Below are 17,750 nucleotides of genomic sequence, written 5' to 3' on the forward strand. Positions count from 1 at the left end.
TACAACAAAAGTTTCTGCAAACAACTAATTATTAGCAGAACACAAACCATTTCTTGGAAACCTAAACAAATACATATGGTATGGTAGTAATTTATAATAGTACACAGTCTTAAGTTATTGCATTTCAAAACTACTCAGAATTTGTATAGCTCTAATAAACTAGGCAACAGCAAATTATTACAAGCATCAAATTACTGCAACTCGCCCAACTAAAGCATGACAAAGGATTTGGGGGGAGAAATTCAACTCCCAGCCGTCCGTTTTGTGCCTGAAAAACAAGTGGCCAGTAGTTGAAAATCGGTGCAGGAGGGGTAGGGTGGGGGGGGGGATTAACCTCGGCCACTCCATTGACACCCAAGGCCCATCTGATGCCATGTTCAAGCGGACCTGTAAATGGGCGAACAGCTCCCTCCCCCCAGATGCAAGGCTGCTTTACTTTGCAAATTGGGGTCCTACGCCAGCTACATATGGGGTGATTTTAGACCCCAAGAATTGGTGGGCTGGGGGCGGGTGAGAGTTGAAAATAGTTGTTTTTTGGGTCGCTACCGCAACCCGGCTTTATTTCTGGCTTTAACGGCGCGTAAAAGTACAGGCTTCCCACTGGGAATGCAAAGCCTGAAAATTTTGTGGTCGCGACCCAAAAAAACAACTATTTTCAACTCCCACCCGCCCCAACCCACCTGTTCTTGGGGTTTAATATCACCCCCATCGAGTCTACAGCATAGAAACAGGCCATTCGGCCCAACTGGTCTATGCCAGCGTTTATGCTCCACACAAGCCTCCTCCCACTCCTCTTCCTCTAACCCTATTATCCTTCTATTCCTTTCTCCCTCGTGTACTTACCTAACTTCCCCTTAAATGCATCTATGCCATTTGCCTCAACTACTCCTTGTGGTAGCACGTTCCACATTCTTACCATTCTTTGGGTAAAGAAGTTTCTCCTGAATTCCCTATTGGATTCATCAGTAATTATGTTGTATTGATGACCTCTAGTTTTGGACACCCCCCACAAGTGGAAACATTGTTTCGACTTCCACCCTATCAAACCTTTTCATTATCTTAAAGACTTCTGCCAGATCACCTCCCAGCCTTCTCTTTTCTAGAGAAAAGAACCCCAGCCTGTTCAGCCTTTGCTGATCCCAATGTAAAATTCACAAACAAATGGGCAGAGCCTGGTTATACCAGGTCTTGAGCAGCTTAACTAGTGTTCCTTAAAGGGACTACAGGAAGCTGCTCAAAAAACAGCCACAAAACTTTTCAAAGTTACATAATTGTGGAGCTACAAGAAGTATGTCTGCTCCTCCTGGCTCCACAAAAACACTGCGGGCTGCTGCTGGCCCGGGCCTGCCCCCTCAGCTTTGCCTCCTCCCTCAGGACCTACCTGTGGGCCAGCTCAGCGTCAGAACTGGCTAGAAATCATCAGGCCTCGACCTGCATTGTGACCCACAGCTCGCTGCTTCCATTGAAATGATGCCCAACACCATATTTGGCCTGGGCCTCAGACCCACTGATTTCCCGCCCATTTTGGGCGCACGGCAAATTTCTCCCCCTTGGTCTTGAAAGGTGCACTTTAAAGATGTTTTTAAAGAAGTAACTCATTGAAAAAATTCTCTTAGAATAATAACTACCTATTTTTTTAAAACATTAGTATCACACAACAGAGGCCATCACTAGCGAAAATATGATCATTTAGTAAAGTTCGGTATGAATGCAGTTTTACACATTTATACTGGTTTCAGGATTCCACAGAACCTAAGTGTTAAATATAATCATGCAACTTACTGTTACCAAAGACTGCTCCACAAATTGGGTCAGCATGTGTGGGCGAATAGTGACCATGATATCCTTGAAATCCAAGACTGAAATGCTGCCACTCTTATCTTTATCTCTCTGCATAAAAGCCTGTCTTGCGTGTTCCAGCTGCAACTCCTGCAAATTCAGAAAATAAATATGAATCAAAATGTTTTAAAATTCTGGTGATTATTTTCATTTTGTGCATTAGGTGGGTTAACAACAGGATGCAAATGGAGTCAACTGTAACAAGGATAGGTATCTCACCAAACTTGGCCAGCACCACAGTAATATTTAGAGAAACCATACTGGAGTATCAGCAGTTAATTTCCCTAAACCATGCACTTCACGGTTAACTCTATTCTCCATTTAAGCTTCTGCAAATAAAGGACAGATTCCCAGATGACAACACCACAGGATAAAGTCTGATAGGCTGATGTTTTAAACTTCATCATTGATATGCTGTGCAAATATTTAAGACCGACAATGAACAATGAAGCAACTCATGTTCGTGGCATAAAACATGGAGTGCATGACTTAAGCATTACCAACTCCTTGGTTGCAACTATACTCATAATCTTAGTGAGTTGACTGTACAGTTTCTTCAGTGATGCAGGCGGCAGACTCTGGCATTGCACTGACTGTCCTCATCAGATTTCCTGGTCTGCCTGGCTTTGGACTGTTGTGGATTGTGCATAACTGTCAGAAATTCCTTCCATATTATAACGATAAGACGGCAGTCAGAAGAGGTACAAGATGCTAATAGGGCATAAACTGATGAGCATCAGATACATAATATACTAAATGATATATATATGTACTAAGAGACAACGATGAGATTTTTGAATTCTTAACAGAAGCAATGGGTAGTTGTTTGAGAAGTGATGTTGGGGGAGGGGGGGGATGAAATGAGAAGTGTCCCACCTATTTGTTATGGAATCCTGTTGTTCGCAATTTACATTGGTAACTTGGATTCAGAAGCTTAAAGTAAATTGGCCAAATTTGCATTTGATGCCAAACTAATTGAATATGAGGAGGCAGTTTAGGAACTTTAAAAAGAGTTCTGATAAAATATGCAACAGTGGCAGATATAATTCAATTCTGACAAAACTGTACAAAAGGAAGAAAAAAAAACAGGCAGCATAAATAAACCACGTAGGTTATCAAAATAGTTACGGCTGAAGTTGAAAGAGATCCCCTGGTTTTAATAGACTCGGTGGTCAACATGTCCAAATCACTACAAAGCAACAACCAAGTTAGCAAATAGAATGTTGAACACATAACCAAAGCAGAAGACTGCAAGTGGGAGAAGGTCATTCTTAAAATGTACATGCTCTGGTCTGACCATAACTGTGTATTGTGTCAAGTTCTGCTCACTGAAACACAAGGGAGATATTCCAGCCCTAGAGGTGGTGCAGAGAAGAGCCACAAAATTGATCCCTAAGTTATATAAACAAAGACCGGAGAATCCTGGGCTTTCAGCCTTGAGAAGAGATGACAGAGATAATGTTATGCAAGTATATAAGAATATATACATGGAAGTAAATGGTAGAGAGATAAATCTGAACCATTACGTTCAAAATAAATCATGCAGGACAAATAAAAGGCAAATTTAGGACTGATGTCAGCAAGTTATTCACAAAGACAGTAATCAAAACATGGAATGGACTTACTGGTAGGGTAGTTGAGGTAAAAATCCTGAAAACACTTAAATACTTGCGTGTTGTGTTGGGGGCAGGGGGAAAGAGAAGAATTATAGGATATTTCTGAATGGATGAGCTAAAATGGTGCAAATGGACTTCTGCATGCATATCTATTGTGTGACAAGGAGCACAAGTGGATTTAGTCTGTAACCTGTATGAAAAGACTACAATATTCCATCACGGGACAGATATTAGTTTTACAGAACACCAATGTTACCAAAGAGGGTGAACAGCTCCAAGCTTTGAGGATTCCCAATCTTTTACATCTTCATTACTTGTTTTCTCTGTAAAGATCAATTAATGATTCCCAAATTAAGTAGCTAACTGTAATTGAAAATAGTTTAAGATCCTTATAATGTTGTTCACCTGGTTCTACATCACAGTCCATTTTTGTTGAAGTTATTGACTTCAAGTATTGAAGATAATAGACTATTTATCTGTCCACTGTACAACGCTGCCCCTTAGAAGTCAGTTTTGTGGCTCTTCTCTGTACCAGCTCCAGGACTTGAATGTCTCCCTTGTGTCTCAGTAATCAGAGATGGACATAGCACTCAAGTTATGATCTGATCAGGGCACATACAATTTAAGCATGACTTTCTTCAACTGCTTTGACTATGTGGTTCAATGTTCTATTTGCTTTCTTGGCTGTGGTTTTGCAGTGATTTCGTTGCCACTCACCTTTCAGATAGGGAGCTAACTACTTGGTAGATAACTGTCTCATAATAAACAGATGACTCCCCACTTTTGATGACATCCATAGGAACAGGAGTAGGCCATTCAGCCCCTCGTGCCTGCTCCGTCATTTGATAAGATCATGGCTGATCTGTGATCTAACTCCATATACCTGCCTTTGACCCAGATCCCTTAATACCTTTGGTTGCCAAAAAGCTATCTATCTCAGATTTAAATTTAGCAATTGAGCTAGTATCAATTGCCATTTGCGGAAGAGAGTTCCAAACTTCTACTACCCTTTGTGTGTAGAAATGTTTTCTAATCGTGCTCCTGAAAGGTCTGGCTCTAATTTTTAGACTGTGCCCCCTACTCCTAAAATCCCCAACCAGCGGAAATAGTTTCTCTCTATCCACCCTATCTGTTCCCTTTAATATCTTATAAACTTCGATCAGATCACCCCTTAACCTTCAAAACTCCAGAGAATACAACCCAATTTGTGTAATCTCCCCTCGTAACTTAACCCTTGAAGTCCGGGTATCATTCTAGTAAACCTACGCTGTACTCCTTCCAAGGCCAATATGTCCTTCCGAAGGTGCAGTGCCCAGAACTGCTCACAGTACTCCAGGTGCGGTCTAACCAGGGTTTTGTATAGCTGCAGCATAACGTCTGCCCCCTTGTACTCTAGTCCTCTAGATATAAAGGCCAGCATTCCATTTGCCTTCTTGATTATTTTCTGCACCTGTTCATGACACTTCAATGATCTATGTACCTGAACCCCTAAGTCCCTTTGGACATCCACTGTTTTTAACTTTTTACCATTTAGAAAGTACCCTGTTCTATCCTTTTTTGATCCAAAGTGGATGACCTCACATTTGTCTACATTGAATTCCATTTGCCACAGTTTTGCCCATTCACCTAATCTATCAATATCCATCTAATCATTGAGAAAGGCAATGAGCATGCTCCTGGAAACCTGGCAAAAAGGCCTCAGGGTGGAACTTTAGGCAAAGGGCTCTATACAAGACTCAACGGAATGTGTTTTTCAGCCTTTTGAAGGCCCTTCTTATAAACGTTTTCTTTTATTTTCTGCTGGCACTTAGGCTTTCTGAGCCATCGTGCCAATCATTAATTTTTTTGGTCCTAGCTCTTTTTACTGACGCCAGTAGTGTGCCAGTGGGGATTCTCCAAGCTGACATGTGCAGAGGAAGAGGTGGACCTGAGGATGGGTTTAAGACAGGCTGAGAGGTGCTTTGTGTTTTCTCGCTGGTGGCTACGCCATCCACCTGCAGAAAGAAGCGACATTCATCTCAGTTTGAAAGATGCTGTGGTGGTAAGGCTTCTCTTCTCAAAGGAGGCTCCACCAGCAGCCCCCCATTGGCATCACTGCAAGTCATAAAGGCCTAACCAGCGTAATGCTGGAAGGTTCTTCAGAAGCACCCCAATCATAGCACGTCAAGTTTTACACGGTATAAAAACAGAAAATGTTGGAAACACTCCACAGGTGAGGCAGCAGCTGTAGAGAAAGAAAAAAGGTTAGATTGTTTCAAGTCTATGACCTAATCATCGTAGATCTGAAACATTAACCTAACCTTTCTCCTTAGATGCTGCCTGACCTGCTGAGTGTTTCAGTATCTTTAGTATTTTGTTTTATGCTTTACATAGTACTGCATCTCAGAACGTATGCCAGTGTTGTGATATTATCGTGTAGTAATTATTACTCGTTGAATGTTTATTTTGTATATAAGTTGGTGTGCTTCAAATTTAAAATAATGTATCACAGTAGAAAATGAGCATTTGAAAGCAATGTATGAAATGGGAGATACAGGTGACCTGATAATGACCTGACCTGACCATACACTAGTAATATGAGGTAATGTCTCAAAAAAGATAGTGGATTTGGGAAGTAACATGCAGATGTACAAATGGGGTCTACAGACAACTCAAGGAAACCACACTTCCTGAGATATAAACAACTTGGGTATAATAGAGCAGAGAAAGCACGCATCGTAAGTAAGAGAAGGCTTGTCATGCCCCAAATAGTTAAACCTGGGCAAGGGAGAGAAGGACCCAGGATTTCTCAGAGGAAAGCAAGCAGAAGGTCACATACAACTTTGAGATGAAACTACTGAATAGCTATTAATAAACTAAGTGACTAGAGAAAGTGATTGATGACCACTGAACCATCTGAGTTTGCAATTTGGAGTTCAGAATAATGATGCAAATGAGCTTAAACTAGAGAATTAAGTTGCTACTTGCACTTGAGATTCAAGCGGGTTTAAAAGCAGTTCTAAATCACTTAAATCTGATTTACACATGAAAATGAATATTGGCCCTGTTATTTGAAAAGTGGTAATCAAGAAAGATTATCCTTATATGCAAGTCTGTTGGAATGATGACACTGTTGTAAAAGAAATGCAATATTTGTGACAGATTCAATGTACATTCATTGTTTTGTTCCAGTGGACAATCTTCAACTTCATTAGCTGGTGATGCTACAGCAATTCCTCCATATATTAGCAAGAACAGACTCTCAATTCTATTTAAATTCTTACGGCACTCTCTAGGGACCCCATTGTTTCTAGTCCAGTGAAATTACACGCACTCAGAATAAAGACATTAACTACTTGAACTCGTAGTTTTAGCATCATTTTTACCTTTACAATTTTTAAACACCTCCTGCCCCCCCAAATGTTTTCACCCATCTCTCCTGAAGATCGTGACTCTTGCAGGGATGTGGCTCCACGAGCACCAACAGCCTGTAGATACCTCTGCCACGTTGCCATTATTTGTAAATTAACCTAGTGATAGTCAGCAGGCTATTGAGCACTGGACGGCTTCACAGCCTAGTCCAATCGCATCATCACCCAGGGGCCACATGCGCACTTTCCAACGGAAGCCACTGCAGAGCAACCTGATGTGGGAACCCTGGCTGATTTTTCCTCTTGAGAACTCAAGGGCATGCAGGCCAACTGTAGCAACCCAACTGCTGCACCAGTTGAGACATCTGTGCTTTCAATTACTATTTCATTCTGAATACAAAATGTTACCTCTTTTCGTCTGAATATTTCAACAAGCGTTTTACCGATCAAAGAACAGTGCAAAAGCAAATTGTGGTTACTGATATACATTAATTCATACTCATTACATTGTTGACCATTACACCGTAGGGATTAGTAAATCCACCAAGTCAGGTCACTGATGTTATTAGCATTCAGTGCTTAAATAAAACAAGGAAATAACATGACAGTCCTCTGAAGTTGTTTACTTTTAAAGGGGGCACAGATAAGGTTGTAAAACAGCATAGCTCACGGGATCTCTAACAACCTGTACTATGGAGTAGTAAGATGCATGTTTATTCTGACTTTCACAATAGCAAGTACCTGATGACAGTCATGCCATTATTGGGAGGTATTTAGTCAAAAGAAGGAAAAAAAATGGTTGGTGAGGCTGCATGGCAGAGGCTACAAGCAGATTTCTGTATATTCTTGGTTGAGCAAGTGTGTCTATAAGGACACTTCAGCAAAGAACAGGGGAAAAAAGAAATAGAAAAATGTGTTTCATTTTGGGGAAATGATGGGATAAAATAAAAACTGTATGTTTGACGGAACAAGCTTCAAACCTGGCTCCACAAAAGAAACTGCAATAATCTGCAAGAATTATGTTTTTTGTAAATTCAGCAATCTAAATGAGTAAGCTCCACAGCACAAGTCATGTCCAGTGTTGAAAGCAGTATGAGAGGAGAGAGAAATCAATTGTGATGTGGTGATACTCAACTTGGGTTTTAAAAGCCTGTAGATTACAGAAGTTAGAGAGACTGGCTTGAATATTAACAAAATTCAGGTGCTTTTCTGAACTATTTACAATACTTCTGCACAGACTTTCATCAGCCTTCAAAACATCCCTTTATCAAATTAATAGTAACGTTCCAGACTACTGGTCCTTGACAACTGCGCGTCAATGGAGAGGCACCAGTGTAAAAAACCTCACTGGGTAGTGCCTCACCAACGACAGCGTCACCAAAAGTTGCAAATCCACATTGGGGAATAAGAGAGAGAAAAAGATACCTTTCAAAATTATGTAAATAATTGTAAAAAGGAAGCTTTTGGGGAGGGAGGATGAAGAAGAAATAAATAAAATAGAAATATAGAAGTTTATTGCTCAGAAGAGCAGCTTTTGGTCCATTGTCTTTCTATCAGCTCTTTGCTAGAGCAATCCAAAACGAATGCCACCACTCTGCTCTTTGCCCATACCCCATAGCTTTCTGTTTCAAATATTTATCCATTTTTCCTTTAAAAGGTACAATGGTCTCTGCTCCAATTACTCCCTGTGGCAAAGCTTTCCATGTGCCAACATTTCTCTGCGTAAAGAAATTTCTCTTGACCTCTTCTCACTCTCAGTGACAATAATAAATTGATCACTTCTCATCACTGACTTAATATCTGCATATTAAACAAGTACTGAAAATACTGGTGGACATAGTGCAAAAAAAGTTATAATCTAAATAACTGGAAATAAGTAGTGTTCAGGAAGGAAAAAAAACAAATTACTGGCATTGTAATAGGTTTTGTTAAGGAGAGGCCTGTATCTTCCAGTAGCAGTGACATGCAATATTCTGACTGTCAGTCATGTGATATATTGCTCCAATACATTTTGTGTACAGGTGTTAGTGACAGGTATACCACTGTTGCAGTTAGAATCTAAGCAAACTGCAGCAAACATCAGAAAATGCGCTGCAAGTCCCAGACTACCTGTGAGCAACGCTAGGAGAAATCTACTACTATGTAATACGTTGTGCGTTACATAACATTCTGGTTATAAAACATATCCTCCAACTCAATGAACAAATTCATGAGAGATCTGTTTATCTTTCTATATATAAAATTAAAAGTTCTGCATCTAACATGCATTCTCAGCATCTCATAAGGCATCACACATCTATGAGTCACCCTATCCATCTCAAATATGCCACTAAGTGTGAACCAATCAAAAAACAGTTCCATTAACTAGAGAGGTAGGAAAAAATACCAACCACCACAAAACCAGTCAATCAAATCATTATTTTTTTTTGTGTGCATAAGCTACCATTCACAAGCCACCAAGTACCAGACAACCAAATTGGTTATGTCCTTTGAGTGGCCATGTTGTTTTCTTACACACACAGTACAACAGTAAAAAAGAAAATTCATACTGTAACATATTAAAATGTCATAATTCTGAAAAAAACTCCATACTTATTCATAAAACTAGCCATTACCGGCTAGAAATACTTCCAATAAGATCCCCCTACACAGAGTCAAAGGCTTCACTTCTGCTCTGTTAACAGAGTCTTGATTCTTCAGCTGGAGTAGCGAACTATAGCTCCTGATGAATGGGAGTGGGTATGTGTGTGGGTGTGTGAGAGACAGTGAATGCGTACACGTGTTGTGTATGGGGATGTGTATATGGGTGAGTGTCTGTGATTGATGCTACAAAGGAGTTGTAGGTTTTCCCTCTTTCTTGTGGAAAGATGGGTAGATTTTAAGTTTCACCAACAGGAGGTAAACTGGCAGTAGCAGATTGGCCGTCTGTTAAATACCACACCCGATTTTTGTTTCCATTGAAGTACGCCAGTTTACTGCTCGGTGGTGAAAGTTAAAATCTACTCTACAATACGTGGCAACCCCCCACCCCCCCGATATCACATGACATCCAGTCAGAAAATAATCCTTCAACTAGGCCAAAAGTTCCAGCCCTGTTGACAAATTCTGTGTACACAACACATGGAAGTTATAGTTTTCACTCCTCTCCAACAGAACTAGAACACGCAGTGTACCATGACAGCCTTCATTGCATGACAATCAGGTAGAAAATTTAAAATTGAGAGATATGACCGCTGGACAGAAAAAAAATCCAAAATAATAATTTCATTTTTTTCGTAGTGCTTTATACAGTTTCATCTGTTAAATAAAATTTCTGACCTAGAAGTGCTGTTAAGAATGAATTTATTTTCTGTCCCCGAGGTAGCCTGTTTGAGTTGGGAAGAAGAAGGTGTTTATAAAGTGCATTGGTACTGAGCTAACTTGAGTCACCCTGGCTTGAACCATGGCGAATATTCAAGATGGTCATTGAAAAATTTACAATGGGAAAAACCTTCCTGAGCAGTGGTACACTAATGACAGCTACAGCAAGAACTACAAATCCATAGTGGGAAATGAGAGGGAGGAAAACCTCTCATTCATAATCATGATGTGGAGATGCCGGTGATGGACTGGGGTTGACAATTGTAAACAATTTTACAACACCAAGTTATAGTCCAACAATTTTTATTTGAAATCTACAAGCTTTCGGAGGCTTCCTCCTTCGTCAGGTAAATGTTCCGGAGCTCCTCGAAGCCTACGCATTTATACATATAGAACAATACATGGTGTTTACAGACTGCTCCTGCAACTGCCCGTTGCCAAGGCAATCACCGTGTTCAGACAGAGAGGTGTCACCTACAGAACCCCCGAATACACATTCAACAAAAAAACAAACAGGAAAAAAAAGAGGCAGAAACATCCGGAAGGCACACGAGAGGACACCACCCACCAGGTGCATGGTTCATACTCCTGTGACTCGGCAAACGTTGTCTACCTCATACGTTGCAGGAAAGGATGCCCCGGAGCATGGTACATTGGCGAGACCATGCAGACACTGCGACAACGGATGAACGGACACCGCGCAACAATCGCCAGACAGGAGGGTTCCCTCCCAGTCGGGGAACACTTCAGCAGTCAGGGACATTCAGTCACCGATCTTCGGGTAAGCGTTCTCCAAGGCGGCCTTCGAGACACACGACAACGCAAAATCGTCGAGCAGAAATTGATAGCCAAGTTCCGCACCCATGAGGACGGCCTCAACCGGGATCTTGGGTTCATGTCACGCTACACGTTACCCCACCAGCGAACAAAAGCTATCTGTTTTTAATATAATGGGTCATTTGCTGGCTTTCTCTGCCTTCCGGATGTTTCTGCCCCTCTTTTTTTTTCCTGTTTGTTTTTTTGTTGAATGTGTATTCGGGGGTTCTGTAGGTGACACCTCTCTGTCTGAACACGGTGATTGCCTTGGCAACGGGCAGTTGCAGGAGCAGTCTGTAAACACCATGTATTGTTCTATATGTATAAATGCGTAGGCTTCGAGGAGCTCCTGAACATTTACCTTTGTAAACAATTTTACAACACCAAGTTATAGTCCAGCAATTTTATTTTAAATTCACAAGCTTTCGGAGGCTTCCCCCTTCGTCAGGTGAACGATGTGAACATTTACCTGACGAAGGAGGAAGCCTCCGAAAGCTTGTAGATTTCAAATAAAAATTGTTGGACTATAACTTGGTGTTGTAAAATTGTTTACAATTCATAATCATGTAACTACGTGAACAAAGGATCTGGAAGGAAGGAGGGAAAAACAAATACAAATAGTTGCACCTCAACCAATTACTGCAAATTCACTATGGGAGGTAGAGTTTTAAAAAAATCATACAGTAAATAATCAAAAGAAAGAGGTTTAGGGGGAGGAAGAAAAATAGAGTTACTTGCATCTTTAGCAAGTCTTGCAAAGTGGTAGGTAAATAATACATACATTATTAGGTCAGTATGGCTTGTTTATCTCAATAAAATAACTCAAGTAATACTTTTATCTTGCATCACCTCAGTTAATTTGTTTTGTTACAGCTAACTGCTGCTGAGGATAGCGGGAAGCAGTAGAAACTGCTACCCATGAGCTACAACATGGGTGATCTACTAGTAACAAAGGAATAACATTAAAAAAGGAAAATAATATTGCTCTAAGTAATCACTTTGCACCAAAATAAAAAGCATGTTAAAAAATACAAGTGCTTATATAATGCTAATGTGAATGGTCCATAATGTAAAGCATCATCAGTCCAGCATACCCTGCTCTACACAAAGCCTGGCATAGCAGTCCAAGTGAATTCGCAACACAGATCTTACTATGTATAGTCATCCACACAAATGTATGAGGCAAGTCGCTTTAGAATGGTCCACAGTAAAAGTAATATGGCACCTTGTTTGTTTAAGTCATTGGGTAAGTGCTCATTACCGATACCAACAGTAATATTGGTTTATAGAACAGAACTTTTTGTAAGTAGTAGCTAGGAGCTTCTTTGGGAGGGAATTAAAAACAACTTTCATGTGCTCAGTAGGTGGCTTTGCAATAATGATGCAGTAGAAATACAAAGAATGAGAGAGAAAATATCTTGCTCGACAATATTCTGTTTTGTGGCTTCAGTTACCACAGGGCTGGTATGCTAGTTGTGAATCATTTTGTAACTGCAACTTAAAGCAGGACAAAAATCTTAGGAGCAAAATGCCGTGCGCTGCTAAACAGTACATGAAAAGCATTAAAACAAACCATCTGGTCTAGGTTAACTGTAATATAAAGACTATTCACATTTCTTGAATGCAAGAAAAAATTTGGCATCCACAGGGGTCTCCTGCTGCCTTAGGTCTCAGGTCTAGACATCACATTAATATGACTCATGTAAAAGGGCTGAAAACCAATGACCACATACCGCAGGTATACAATAATTTAAACTGCCCGTTGATAAATTAATTTAGGAAGAAAATAAATGTAAAAATGTACTTTCAAAACACAGTATTTTTAAGTTCCTCTGAAGTTGCATTTAATACACCACAGTAACAATTTTTTTTCCAACTAGCTCCAGTTATATTAACTAAAGCCAACATCGCTGAACACAAGAAATACAGTGAAACCTGCATTAAAAATGACTAAAAGTGGCCACCATCCTATTTAATTTCAGTCCCATCCAGAAGACACATACATTTTATGGTTAACTAGCCTATTTTGTACACAAAAAAAAAAAATCAGTGTCCACCTGTTCAACATCATTTCCTATGACCCTTTATCCATTAAATATAACCTATTTATGGCAAACGCATCCTGTGCTGTTGTGGAATTACATCACTGAAATTGTTACTTGCATTTGGATATTAATCATATGACCCAAGATGGTAAAATTCAAAGTCTGAGGGCTTGTAAACAGCTGCAGATACACAAGAGTACATGATTTTTTTTTTGCAGAAGTACTAATTGTTAGTGATAATATAGCAGGTAAGCAGGAAACTATAGGGTAGCACTTCACATTTTCTTTGTGCATTAATGCTACAGGAAAATTGGCTGCTCATTGTTTTTCTGTAACTCAGTTTCACTCCCTCCCCCGAGACTGAGAAAAGGAATAAAAAAATGGGGGTTAGGGCGGTTAAGAACACAATGTGATGAAATATTGTGCACGGCTCACAAATGACTCTTTTTTTCTGGTGGCATAAAGAGTTTGTACATTTCCTTACACTTCTGGCACTGAGTTGGAATCTACCCAGTCTGATGGGCTGAGGTACTCTTGTCCAGTAGTTGTATGGGTCCTACTTAAAGACAAGTTTGGTCATCTCAAATTTAGATGCTGATTGGCACAGACCTGCAGTACAAAACCATCTTATGATTTACCACAAATTAACAATCTCACTCCAAGGCCAAAAGGATAGCTGGAAAAAGTTAATACATTATATGGGGTGCTCTTGAATTGAGGCACAATCTAGAGGCAGTCGAGACAGCTTTATCCTGTAGCTGGCCAAGCTACACCTGACCTAGGAATACTTGATACTAACACAAGTTGCCTGAAATTGCAAAGTACTTGAATTCCCAGCACTGACATCAATTGCCCCCAAGTGCACAAAAAAAATTCCAAAAGACTGTTCAATGCCAAATGGTGCACAGTTCTGTTTTCACAGCAACACATTGGGATTGTCACTGCCCACTCACATTGCAGTGAATTAGAAAATAGATCACATGCTTAAAAGCAGTCATGGAACACTGCTTACCAACAATGAATGATGGTGGTATTTTTAAATGACTAAACAGAGATGACCAGCTCTTTTTAATAGAAATAAAAGTAGCAGTACAGCAGGTGCCCAGCATTTGTTTTGCTTTTTAAACATGTCTTTTACACTGCAACTATTGTGCACGGTCAGCAGTGTGAAATCATCTGTTCCAAGTGGTCAAACACCCAGCGCAACATACATTTGTTAACTTTATACTGCACATTGGATGGCTTAGTACCCAATCGGATCCTACACCGACTCCAAGAGCAGTATAAAAGGAATATTAAACAAGGACATTACACTCTGAAAAGGACGAAGGGAACAAAACTTACTATAACAGATTACCGGAAAACTGTCTGTCTACAGTAACTTAAGATTGTCCGTTGGCCGTTTATGAGTGGAGAGAGCTTCCCCACAAAGCTTTTCAAAATAGTGCAAAAGTTTTCTCCAATTATATACTTAACATAAATTATATTTTTATTTCAAACAAAAATTCAGGATCACATTCATCATAATATTAAAGAGGAAGCAGTACTGCATCTGAAGTCATAGCCCCAACCAAGCTTTTAACTCAAGTGAAGTTTGAACACTAGGATCAGCTTCCAAATCAGGAAGGATGTTGATTTCCACTCAGCTTAATGGCAGCCAATCATGGGCAACTGGATACATCATTGTAGTGAGTCTTTGCTGACCAGAGTCCTATCATGTGTTCTTCAACAAGTTGCATTTATACCAACAAAATGGAGAATCTCTTCTGAGGAGATAGTCTTAGCAGAAGAGAGCAGAGTAAATTAGTCCCTAACCACCTCTCCCCTCACCTCAAGACCAAAGATTGACTTTAGGATCTTATTAATTACAGAAAAAATGAAACAGAAATTGTGATTTTTGTCCTCACATACTTGTCATTACTTCCATGCTTTTATTTTGTTGGCCATTTTGATCATGGATTTCACCACACTGTTTAATTTGTGTTTTTTCAAGCTGGTATAAACTTTAAAAGTTTAATTCTGGAATTTTAAATTGTATAGTATGACATTGTAGTTAAACATTATTTTAACTACTAAGATCCAACTGCATGTGGTAGAACAAGCAGATGCATACTGAATGTTGTACAGTTTTATATTAAAATATTCCTTGACTGCATACTTGCAGTTTAGCCTGAAAAAACAAAGCTGTTAATATTTTCTGAACTGTGACTTTAATGATAAGGATTGGTATTAAATGCTTCAATATTTAATAACAACAGAGCAAGAGTCAGATTTCTTAGCTTTGTGATCTACTTGACTATCTCTTAGATAATGGGGGTGATTTTAAAACAGAGCTGGGAAGGGGGCAGGTCAAATTGAAGTCAGGAAACCCATTAGTACGGGTTTCCCGGACATCCTTACGATTTTGACGTAAACAAAACCCTGGTTGGACCTCACCTGGAGTACTGTGAGCAATTCTGGGCACCGCACCTTCGGAAGGACATATTGGCCTTGGAGGGAGTGCAGTGTAGGTTTACTAGAATGATACCTGGACTTCAAGGGTTAGCTTACGAGGAGAGATTACACAAACTGGGGTTGTATTCTCTGGAGTTTAGAAGGTTAAGGGGTGATCTGATCGAAGTTTATAAGACATTAAGGGGACCAGGTAGGGTGGATAGAGAGAAACTATTTCTGCTGGTTGGGGATTCTAGGAGTAAGGGGCACAGTCTAAAAATTAAAGCCAGACCTTTCAGGAGTGAGATTAGAAAACATTTCTACACACAAAGGGTGGTAGAAGTTTGGAACCCTCTTCCGCAAACGGCAATTGATACTAGCTAAATTTAAATCCGAGATAGATAGCTTTTTGGCAACCAAAGGTATTAAGGGATATGGGCCAAAGGCAGGTATATGGAGTTAGATCACAGATCAGCCATGATCTTATCAAATGGCGGAGCAGGCTCGAGGGGCTGAATGGCCTACTCCTGTTCCTATATTCCTATGTTCTTCCGGGCCCACAAGCTGTGCCTTTATAGACAACTTATCTGTTAGTCTCAGGTCTTCTCACCTCCTTTCACGAGGTGTAAAACAGAAGGCCCAGAAATCCCAGCCCCCGGGGTTGAAATCGGGAATTGGTAAAAAAAGAGGCCTGAAGCCTCCTTGAAAGTTTTTAAGGCCTGACCTGTCTCCTGGGAGCTGGTTGGTCACCCAATCCTCATCCCGCCCCGGTGAAAACTGGAAATAGGTGGGTTGGGGGCGGGTCTGAAATGGTGGCAATTTTCAATGCCCCCTCCCCAACACACCCATTTTTTAATTTGAAAATTGAGCCCAATGAGTCTCTTTCATTAAACTGAAAAAGTTTCAGCATTATCTTGTTGACCCAATATTATTTAGTAGGGCTGCTTATATTTAGAATTTCCATAGTTGGGGATGGCAAAAAGAATAACGTAATTATGAATTTCCATATAATGTCAATAACTGGAGCCTTTCTCCTTAAAGGAATCTCACCACAAAACCAAAGTTTTAAAAAAAATTCAAACGGCTCAAAGAATAAGCACCAATATGTTCTTGTTCTGTTTATTTTGATTGATTGTTTTAATATTTTTTTATTTATAATGCTAGTCAAACTGCAGTGGCATTCCACATGGGGAGTCAAAACCAAGTGAACTTTTCAGGTGAAGCAGGATTAGAGGTTGGGGGATAAATGGACCAGGGCATGCAGATGTAATTCAGTCCTCATTTTAAAATCATAGATTCTCTCTTATTCTTGTATAATAGCTTGATTTTATAAAATTTATAGTTAAATAGCATAACATGAGGCAATTTGAGAAGCCAAGAAGTAGAGTTGGGTGCAGCACAGGCTGAGGAGCTGGGAGATGCAAAACTTGGGTGCTACTACTGGCAGAATGTACAATTCCATAGGCAAGTAACAAATTTATGTAAGCAGTTTCCATTATAAATATGAACATAGAAATTTATTTGGGAAAAAAATGATACAAAAGTGTGACAAAAAAGTGAAAACAGGAAGTTCTATAGATAGGAAGTGCATACAAATACAACATTTTTAATATACTACATAGATAAATAGCATCATTTGAAGAACTGGCTTGGAGGAGCTACTGACAGTAACAGTATGAAGATGAATTGATATTGATCCATTCTACCTCTTAAGAATAATTCAATTTCCTGATACTCAGTCTTAGTAACTACAGCTAAGAGGGAAACAGCCTTTTCTCATCCACAACTTTTCTTAAATACCTGGATAACATCAAAAGTATTTATCATTTAAAAGATAAAATTAAATAATCAATATAAATGGGCACAACAAAAGGATGTTAAAATTAATCACAAATCTTTTCAACTGTTTGATGCTTAAAATGGGCCTTGGCAGCAAGAATTCCTCTTGAAGTACTCATTTAATTGCATTCTTCAACATCTGGATTTTTGTGTAGTGTCCACAATACATCGTACTTTAAACTGATTTGCCAAAACAAAGATTCATTGCAAAATGTTGTACCTGCAGGCTTAACATGTGAGTTTAATCTTTTATTACACTGTAACAATGTGTTTGTGGCAAAAAAAAGGGGTGGGGGTCACTGTAAGAGTCTAAAAGGCTTTAACTATGCATTCTCTGCAGGTTAATCCTCAAACCTGCTATTTTCTTCCAGATTACCACATTTTTGAAAATGCTTGAAATATTAACCACTATTTCAAGAGACAATGAAAACCAAAGGTACACAAAAGCTACT

At 39.6% G+C, this 17,750-nt stretch overlaps 1 protein-coding gene across 1 annotated transcript in view; it reads right to left on the bottom strand.

Annotated features, from left to right (window-relative positions):
- The window catches only part of LOC137332264 (electrogenic aspartate/glutamate antiporter SLC25A13, mitochondrial), a 150,667-nt gene that overhangs the window by 63,174 nt on the left and 69,743 nt on the right, over window positions 1–17,750 (bottom strand). The window contains exon 6 of the mRNA XM_067995972.1: window positions 1,783–1,929. Within this exon, the coding sequence (XP_067852073.1) occupies window positions 1,783–1,929 (147 nt within the window). The remainder of the gene's footprint in view (window positions 1–1,782; window positions 1,930–17,750) is intronic.

This window comes from Heptranchias perlo, chromosome 2 (genome assembly GCF_035084215.1).
Source record: "Heptranchias perlo isolate sHepPer1 chromosome 2, sHepPer1.hap1, whole genome shotgun sequence".
NCBI lineage: Eukaryota > Metazoa > Chordata > Chondrichthyes > Hexanchiformes > Hexanchidae > Heptranchias > Heptranchias perlo.